At 35.0% G+C, this 10417-nt stretch overlaps 1 protein-coding gene across 2 annotated transcripts in view; it reads left to right on the top strand.

The window, feature by feature from the left end:
- LOC108689948 (misshapen-like kinase 1) overlaps positions 1-6702 on the top strand; it is a 36338-nt gene extending 29636 nt beyond the window's left edge. For both annotated transcript variants that reach the window (XM_018196948.1, XM_018196947.1), the window contains exon 4: positions 6500-6702. In XM_018196948.1, coding sequence (XP_018052437.1) covers positions 6500-6664 — 165 coding nt within the window. In that variant the 3' untranslated portion in view covers positions 6665-6702. The remainder of the gene's footprint in view (positions 1-6499) is intronic.
- The last annotated feature ends 3715 nt before the right edge of the window (positions 6703-10417 follow it).

Genomic DNA, 10417 nt, shown 5'->3' with positions numbered 1-10417 from the left:
TAAAAGATTGTACTACATAAATATTATAAAAAATCATATATTTTTATTATTATAGTAATAAAAAAAATTATTATAGTAATATAAATTATTATAGTAACAATTAAAGAATTATAGTTTTGTAATATTTCTGGAATATTACATGTTATTGACATCTTGCAAGCATATTGTTAATTTACATTTCTGTAATATCTCTGCAATGTTACATTGCAATCTGCAATATTGCAACACTGTAATATTGCAACACTGCAATATTGCTTCAATCTTTTGTGTTGTATGGATTGTTTTACATCTAATAAACAATGAGGATAGAATGACAGAAGTAGCGCTAATAGTGTCTTCCGTAGTAGCACTAAACGCATCTCTAGACATAATATCTCTAGACTTCAAGGTGTGAGAGTAAAGCTTAGGTAGAAAAGGACGCACTTATTATATATTCTTTTTTGTTTCGCGCACGAGAGAGAACTTGGACCATAATGTGCGTCCTTTTCTACTTGATCCTTTTCTACTTAATCCTTTTCTACTTGAGTTTTACCCCTTCTTTTCGAATTTTGAAGAATGTTCAATCTAGTTATACCATGGTTTGCTTAGATATTAGATAGATATACCGAAAGCGATTAACTCGTGATTTATAAATCCGGCCTGCTATAGTTCGATTTCACTTGCACTCATATACGCGATTTTTCGCATTTCACAGGAGCCGAAAAAGGCTCCATCTGGTAATTAAGAGAAGTCATCAGCGCCATTTGGATTCGGCGTTAAACTGTAGGTCCCATAACCGATTCTGAAAGTAAATAACTCTATTGTAATATTATTATTAAAAAAGTGAAAACAAGCGAGTCTCTGCTCCCCACAGAGACTCTACGCTTGATACATATAACGTCTTCTGATACTGTGATCTCCAATGGAGAGATCAGAAAATCAATCAGGGGATAATACAAATATGGATATAGAAAGTCTGATCATTCGGGGGATTTCACGTGATTGGTAGGATAAGATAACGCTGCAATTTTTCTCTAGTTGATAATAATGACAATAATGACGTATCTTACAATAACCTAATTTCTCGATAGCAAACATTTAAATAATTCCTCGAATTCCTTGATGGCGAACATCTAGATTCTTAGTGCTTCGACGATAATCTCGATATTTCATTTTAAATAATTTACGCCGCGCGTCACAACTGTCATAGTCTAGGGAAATTAGAATTTTTCTGCGGAAAAATTAGCTAATTAAATTTTTGCATGGATCTTTATTTCGTTTTAAACAATGTCTCAAAAATCCTCATCGCTGTGATCCTTGCTTAAAATTTTTTAGGGACAATATTAATTATATTTTTTATGGTTGTCCCAAAATATAACTAAAATCAATTGAATCAATTTTATGGTAATTTTAACTATTTTTATGATTATAATAATTCTAATTATAGTCATTTTAAGTTGCCAACTATGTACATTTGTTGCTATAATTATACACAGGGTGCGTCAATCAAAATCCGAACAAATTTCAATTTAAATTTTCCGCTATATTGTGCTTTCGCCAAAGGTTGTTGTTGGCGTCCAAAAAAGTCTGATGCTTCTAGTAAATCATATTCTCAAAATGGCCGCGATGTTGAAACCAAGTGCGGAGTATAATCGAAGAGCCGCGATCGAAGATCTTCGCGCTGAGCGCTCAGCAACGGAAATAATTTGGTTCTTTGGATATCAAGATCAACCATTGATGAGCATTGTGGCAAAATATATGACTTTAGAACAATGAAGGTTCCAGTATGCTGCCAGCGAGGAAGAATCATTCGAAAGAACGCACCGCAAGAATCCTCGCAGTCGTTGAAAGGGTCATCAGCGCTCAAAGCGCTGATGTCGGATAACAATTGTTGTCCAGGGCAATTGCAAAAATTAACATCGATTGTTGGTGTAAGCGAGCAACAATGCGTTGAATTGTCGAGGAAGATCTTTGATACAAATCGTATACATTAAAGATACGACAGAGGCTACCAGGACAAGCCAAGTTGCTCGCCTCGGTTTTCATTCCCAACAGCTCAGATTTAAATCCTTTGGACGCTATGAAGCGTAATTGAAAGGGTCACAAATAACTCTCGGCATCCCAATGTGACGTCATTAAGGACCGCTATTGAGGCAGCATTCGTTGGCAGCGCTATATTAGCGTGCGTGCGAACGCTTCGGACCGAGAATAGAGACCGTCATTCAAGCTAATGTAGAATATCGAATAATTGTGCTCTACAGGGATCTCCCAAGTGCCATGTAAAAGGATTTTTTATAATATTTAATTTTTCATTAAAAACATTTTGTTTAAAGAAATTGTTCGATTTCTGGATTTTGGTAACACATCCTGTACATAGTTATTATTATTATTATTATTATTACAGCAATAATAATCATAATTACAATAATATATAATTATAGTTACATATACCAAACATCTTTCTCTCAGTATATCAACTTTTCCGTCAACATCTAATGCTGTTCAGGAACACTATCGGGTACTATCAAGTGTACTATCAAGTGCAAAAATGGCTATGAGCTCAATCTTGAAGACTGGGGATGGATAATAATAACAAATATTTTGGAACCAATTCAAATTTTGTTCCTTCCCAGATATTTTGTTAAATTTGATTTTTTGCAATTGCTCCAAAAGTTGTGAAGTAAACTGTGACTGCAGGAAAATTGGCTTGCATTGATCAGTATTGTGTTGTAATGTCTAGTCTTTAATTAGATTAAGTCCACAGGCGAATCATATTTAAAAAAAACGCGCCTAATACTTCTATAATGTGGAAAGAGGTGCATTACGTTTTGGGAGCATAACTCTTCAAACTTCGAAGCCGTATATGAAATGGTTGCTTCTACGAAAAAAAACTCGTGGGATTTCTTTTGTAATGAATTTCCTCGTTTATAAATGTTGTAATAACTTTTTGTACTAGAACTAATTTCAAGATAAATTTCGCGAAAATCATTCTTTTTTACATTTGATTCTCTAAAATTTTTCTCTAAAAGCATTGACATCGATGAGGACTTTTGAGACATTGTTTAGAACGACGAAATAAAGGTGCATGCAAAAATTCACCTAGCTATTAATTTTTCTACAGATTTGCTCCATTTTTGTCTAATTTCGCTGAACTATCACGTGCAATGCTGATCTGCTGGTTAGTATTAGGTGTACAACTTTGCTTCCGCCGTTTTCCTATAGATGGCTTTAGCGGTAAGTGGTGGTCGAAATAAATAGATCATAGACGTCATACAATAAACTTGGGCATCTGTCAACATAACCCCATAGAAACATTAGTCGATTTGTGTCTGCATCATAAAGTTATTCTCGATTGAAAATGTAAGTTTACGAGCCAAATTCTCGTCATTTGCGGGAGGTTTTAATTTTTTGCTTCAATATGAAGAAATCTGCGGCTGAGGCTCATCGAATGTTCTCAAATACTTATGGTGAGGCCGCTATTAGTGAAAGAACGTGTCGTGAATGGTTTCAACGCTTCAAGAATGGTGATTTTGACGTCCAAGATCATGTTCTGTATTTGGTGGGACCAGCTCGGCGTAGTGTATTATGAACTGTTAAAACCGACTGAAACAATCACAGGCGATCGGTATCGAACGCAATTGATGCGTTTGAGCCGAGCATTGAAAGACAAACGGCCGCAATACAACGAGAGACACGATAAAGTGATTTTGCATGACAATGCTCGACCCTATGTTGCGAAAGTGGTCAAGACATACTTGGAAACGTTGAAATGGGAAGTCCTACCCCACTCGCCGTATTCTCCAGACGTTGCTCCCTCTGACTATCACTTGTTTCGATCAATGGCACACGGCCTGGCTGACCAGCACTTCCGGTCTTATGAAGAAGTAAAAAATTGGATCGATTCGTGGATAGCCTCAAAAGATGACCAGTTTTTTCGACGCGGGATTCGTACGCTACCCGAAAGATGGGAGAAAGTAGTGGCCAGGGATGGACAATACTTTGAATCATAAATGTATAACCAGTTTTTTACAATGAAGCCTCGAATTTCGGTAAAAAAACGGCGGAAGCAAAGTTGTACACCTAATAAATAGAGGATATAAAGTCAAAAGCGAGGGCAAGTCAATAAGTTTTTAGAAAAACATAGTAAAATACATTTTTTTTATCGATTCATTTTTATTTCTCAACATAATCTCCTTTCAACTCGACACTTGATCCAATGATTCTTCAACTTTTTCAAGCCGTTTGAATAATGATTTGTCCAACTCTTCAAAATAAGCTTCTGTTTCAGTGATGAGCTCTCTGGTGGATTTCTTTCCTCCGAATCATTTCAGATTTGGAAACAAGAAATAATCGCAGGGGACTAAATCTGGTAAATATGTTGGATGGAGAAGCAATTCGTAGCGGAATTTGTTGAGTTTGGCCATTGGTGCCGGGCACGTGTGAATCCATACATTGTCTTGATGGAAGAGCACTTTTTTCTTCGCCAAATGAGGACGTTTTTTTTTTAAAATATTGTTGAAATCCAATAAGCCTGCGTAATGATCGCCATTGATCGTTTGCTTTGACGGAAAATAATCGAATTATACTGTGTATCCCAAAAAATTATGGCTATCATCTTCCCGGCCGACTTTACGGTCTTTGCCTTCTTCGGAACTGGATGAAGTTCATTGTTTTGACTTCGCCTCGGGTGTGAAGTAATAGATCCATGTTTCGTCCACAGTAATGAATCGAGGCAGAAATTCATCTGGATTACGTTGAAACATTTCCAAACATTGTTTTGAAATTGTCACACAGTCGTGCTTATGTTCCACAATGAGCAAACGCGGCACCCATCTTGCCGATAGTTTTTCATACTCAATTGTTCGTGCAAAATTGAAATCACTGTGTCATGTGACTATGTCACTATGTCTGTGGCCTCAACGAGCTCGCGCACTTTCATTCGTCAATCAGTCAAAACAATATCGTGGACTTTATCGTTCATTTCTGGTGTAGCAGCCTCAATTGGACGTCCCGAACGAGGTGCATCACATATGGATGTATGTACGTTTAAATTCATTCACCCAATTGTATACAGTCACAAACGCTGGTGACAGATATGCTATGAACATTATTCAATTTGGCTTTGATTTCTTTAGGCGTTAAACCTTTCATGTAAATGATGATTTGATCATTGCACGAAACTCGTTTTTTTCTATTTTGCAAAAAATACAAAGTTGTTCGCTTTAATCGTCTATAGAAATGAAACCACGTGATGAATTCGCTCAAAAATTTAACAATAATCAATTGAGAGATGCTACTTATCAAAAAGTAATGATATGATACACTGCTCTCTGAGATTTTCTAGGAATTTATTGATTTGCCTCATATCTATCGAAAAAACGAATGGTACATTTCTCAACTAGCCGATGAACATGACAATAATGACGTATCTTAAAAATCAGGAAATAAGTTTCGACACATTCAAGTTTTGCGTCACAATATCTCCGCTCATGTGGCACGAGAAAAAATAAAAACACTTTTATTATATATTCCGAGCGATGCAATCGATTGAGCATACTTAGAACTTAATCGATTCAGCCTTTATTGAGATCTAATCTCAATCCCCCACAACTCGCTGGCTCGCGTGAAGGAACATGATAGTGTTACTGCACTTATCTTAGCACCGAAACACTAATGTGTCTCTTGATAGTGGTGTCAATATGTAAATCGTAAATCACTTGTTTGTATCGTAAACCGTACGTGTGTAAGTCGCATTTGATCGGTAAGACAACTTCAGCATCCCCTTAAATTCTTCCATATGAGTTAAATGACATTTACACGTAAGTGGAGATTCCAGAGGTGAAGAGAGAGCCAGATCTTATTCTTTTTGTCTAGAAGTGAAAGAGAAAGAGAAACGAGACTATAGTCGATTTCATTTAAAAGGGTAAAAACGATGGGCAGCACATATTCATAAACAATGTCTGAGTACCGTGGACTTGAAACAAGTGTAGATAACTTAGGACAGCATGTATTTTTGTTAAATTCAATCATGAACGATTAAATTTAATAAAAATATGCGCTGTCTCAAGTCATCCACATTTACGGTACCCAGTAATTAAAAAAGATATCATCTAAAGCGCACGGAGATATTTTTTCCGCGCCATATATCGCCTTTGGTCTATATATCTCTCGGTGATTGGAAAAAAATGAAATTTTTTTTAACAAAAAAAAATGAGATATGCAGTATTTTATTTCATTGACGTTAAATCTGTGCTTTCGAGTCATTTTCTTTTAATAATCAGTTTATATATCTGGTCACATCACAGTTAGTTGTTTTACATGAAAAGGATAAATGATGAGAGAATAGAGTGTGGGAGCTCGATTTATGCGAGAGACATCGTTTTATATTATAAAACGATAAGTTAAAAGTCGAAGATAATGTTAGGAGATAAGTTTTGGCACACGTGCGATGATGATGTCATTCCATCATTTTCTCGATGTTTAACGGGCTATAATAACAATGCATTTTTCTCTTTCACAGGGTCGGCACACCAAAACCGGTCAGCTGGCAGCCATCAAGGTCATGGATGTCACGGAGGCAAGTATTCGATTAGACAGCGACGATGTGTGGTTTAATTATCCTTTTGGGAAGTTCAACGATACGGGAACTGTTGGCTTCACTTCACTATTGTGGCACAAATTATAGACGCGATCATCTTGGAAGCGCGAAAGGTTTCGTGAGATAATGAAATAATGAGATGATGCATCATATTTGTATTGACGGGTCGAGTTAGCTTTGAGTAGTCTGCAGTAGTAGGCAATGTCTGCAGCCATAGGAAAAAATCAACTTCTTTTAAAATATGAAAAGAATAGTTTTAATGTCTGTCCTTGATTGCAAATAGAGCAAAGTTTTTTATCAGCCAAAGAGATGTGAATGCATACGAACCTATTCTGTATTCTTTATCGCGTATCATCAACATCAGCGAAAGACAAAGATTGTTTCTATGAATCTGCGAGCAATACTTGTACAATTTAATACTTGACGGTTTCCAGAATCTAGAATGAATAGATAATGTCAGAAATAGAAAGAAATGTATAGTTTTATAACGAACATACTCTTTCCAATTTGTTGATTAGGACAGTTTAATTCGATTTTCAATTATTTGACTATGTGCTTTCTAGTTGTTGACAACTAGAAAGTTCTAATCTTGACAACAGTGAATTTTATATTTTGTATTATAAGAAGATGACTACTCGGAATAAATTATTAGCACGTGTGCGCTTTTCTTTTATATCATTATTACATTTAGCTTATAAAAAAGTGATTTTACAGTTACACAGATATGAATTATCTCGTGATACTTATCTAATGGAATATTCTTAATAAAGATTTTCTTTACACTTGTTTCTTTATATCTAAAGTAAGAATATAGCATTAATATTATTATTATACTGCACTTTTAAGCGTTTCTTATCACGTAAATCGATTAAAGATAGGAATTTATTATTATACTGCACTTTTAAGCGTTTCTTATCACGTAAATCGATTAAAGATAGGAATTCAGCATTACGATTGTACACATTTCTTTCTCTTTCATTCTATTTTTCCGTGTCCTTTTCTTCTTTCTCTTCATATCTTTTCTTGTTTTTCTGAGTGTCCTCTTTTTTTTTCTCTCATAACGTATCTTATAATGCGTGTCATCGTGTAACCGCGAGTAAAGTTTCGATTCTATTTATCTACTTAATATATATCAGACTGCTTTTTTAGACAAAAGAATTTTATTTTTGGTGAAATGTCTAATCTGTTTGCCCTAATCATCATTGTATAAAGTTTTCGTACGATTACTGCGTACGCAGTCTGAGTATATGTATTTTTAAATCATGTCTTTTATACCTTTTATTATTAATATTATTTGTAGAAAGATTAATTAGAAACACAATTTTCTGATGACCTACTTATTAAATTTTACATAGAATTTATGTTAAGATAATAATTTATATAGTTCATTAACCTCTTTAATTTAAAAAACGTGAAACGACATACATTTTGCATGCGTGCGTGCGTGCGTTCGCGCGCGCGCGCGCGCGTGTGTGTGTGCGTGCATGCGTGCGTGCGTGCATGCGTGCATGCGTGCGTGCGTGCGTGCGTGCGTGCGTGCGTGCATGCGTGCGTGCGTGCGTGCGCGCGCGCGTCTGTGTGTGTGTATAAAGCTGGCGTATCATTGTACGGAAACTTATTAATTATTGTTCTGGCTTTATTTTCAATAGTTCTATAGTTCTAGATTAAATAAATAATTCTGTCCTTAAAGCGAAAAAAAGCGAGAAAAATTAAGACGCCAAGTTCGTCTCATTTCGTTCTACGCAAGCTTTGATTACAGATCCTTGTAGGATTTTAAAAGATACACAATTCTAGATGACTCTTTTAGAAAGAGTTCTGGCAGTAAATAATTTATTATTTCGATTTTTAATGATTTCCCCCCCCCCCCCCAAAAAAGATCACCTTTATAGGAATAAAAATGAGACACTGATCGATTTCCAATTGTTCCGTGAGATTTATGGTACTCGTAGGAGAAATTTGAATGTATCCTGTTTCATCAGGCCTTCTCGATGGGAATGGGAATCGAGTAATCAGTCTAGATAAAATAGTCTGTTTTCAACATACGCGAAAATTGCGTAAATGAATGTGCCCGATATTACTACGCTCTGCGTGCGCGTCACGTGATCCTTTCTCTATGCGCATATCTCGTCCGCTTTTGTGAACTTTTACATTCTAAAGGTTCGTTCACACAACACCTAACGCTTTCCGAAAAATTCTGACGACAATTCCCAGCTAATAAGGACCAAAATAATTGCCAGCACTGAAAATGCTACTGTTTACGTGCATTATAAATTTTCAATACTGGCAGTCAATTTTGGAACGCAACCAAGGATACATTAATATGACGTCATTTTTTCGGCCCGTAAACGTTGTTAATTATTTGTTATCGACATCATTTAGATTATGACATGATTATGTCAGTCTATACTTGACGTCATTATTATTACATCATAATGACATCGATAATTGACTTGGTAAAAGTGACATTTACCAAGCTGACGTTGTTTATCATCATTTTGATGTCAAAATCATCTAAAAATGACAAATAGTTCAAGGCGATAAAACAACTAGGCATGCTTATCGAGCGATTGCATATGATTGATTGGATCTATAAGTAACAACCATATGTTCATTTGCTCGACGAATAAGCTAACTGCTTTGTCAACTTGATTACGCCTAATGTGTGAGCTTGTTTACTCGATTTTTAAATTTATCAGTTTCGTACTTTATAAATCTAGTGACTTTGCAATTAAGTAGCATAGTAGCGTTTGTAGCGTAATATGGGGTCTACAATAGAAGTTGTAGCGGTAGTAGAGATTTAAGTCATAGAAAGTAAGATTTAAGTCATAGAAAATTCACTCATCAAATCATAGTCGATTATTTTTCTCATATTGGACTGTAATGGTTAATTTTCTATGACTTAAGACACTACGACCATTTCGATTTCTATTGTAGATCCCGCATAAAACGCTATATATACATTTTTTCAATGCTTTTTTAGTGCTTTTTTTTAGTGTAGGCGCTATGTGCTATTTAGGAATAAAGTTCTAGATACTAAAATAGCGCAAACGTTCCTCCATCTTCGATTTACCTAACCATAGCATATCAAAGTACAATCTTTTTTTCTTACTCGAAAGTCTTACTAGAAACATAAATTCTAAAAATAAATGAGTAAAAAGTATGTGTCGATTTAATATATATTATACAACAAATGTTAATTTTATTGAAGAAATATGTTCTGTACAACTAGTTAATATTTTATATGTGAAAAGGTACAGATATTTTGTGTTATTTTCTCTTTGTAAACATCAGTAAATGATTTAACAGTAAATATCTGTATATTGCATGTTTTAAATATCACAGAGGCATCGCCTAAATTAAAAATATAAAAATAGCATCTAATTTCAATTAAATTTAACATTATAAATGCCTCAATTTAATATAAAATTTGTTTTTATTGGGAGTACAAATTAGTTCGGTCCGTTTCCCTAAAAATTCTCCGGACATTGCTCTTTCTGATTATTGGTTGTTCCGAAGGATGCAGCAAGTCATCGGTTCACTTCTTTCGCAAAAATCGAAAATTGGATCCAAAATTGGATCGCCTCCAAAGACGAGTCATTTTTTCGAGATGGAATTCGAAAATTGCCTGATGGGAAAAAGTAGTAAGCAGCGATGGACAATACTTCAATTGATCTGTTCATTCATTTTATTTTGAAATAAATGCACAAAAAAACGGACCGAACTAATTTGTACTCCCAATAATTGTGTCAAAGTATTGCGCTTCTTGTGTTAATTTTTTCATAATATTTGTGTTACTTTTTAACATATTCATCTTATGTTAAATTAACATAAAAATTTGAG

Source organism: Atta colombica, unplaced genomic scaffold, assembly GCF_001594045.1.
Source record: "Atta colombica isolate Treedump-2 unplaced genomic scaffold, Acol1.0 scaffold283, whole genome shotgun sequence".
Taxonomy (NCBI): Eukaryota; Metazoa; Arthropoda; class Insecta; order Hymenoptera; family Formicidae; genus Atta; species Atta colombica.
This window is presented reverse-complemented; position numbering and strand designations above follow the sequence as displayed.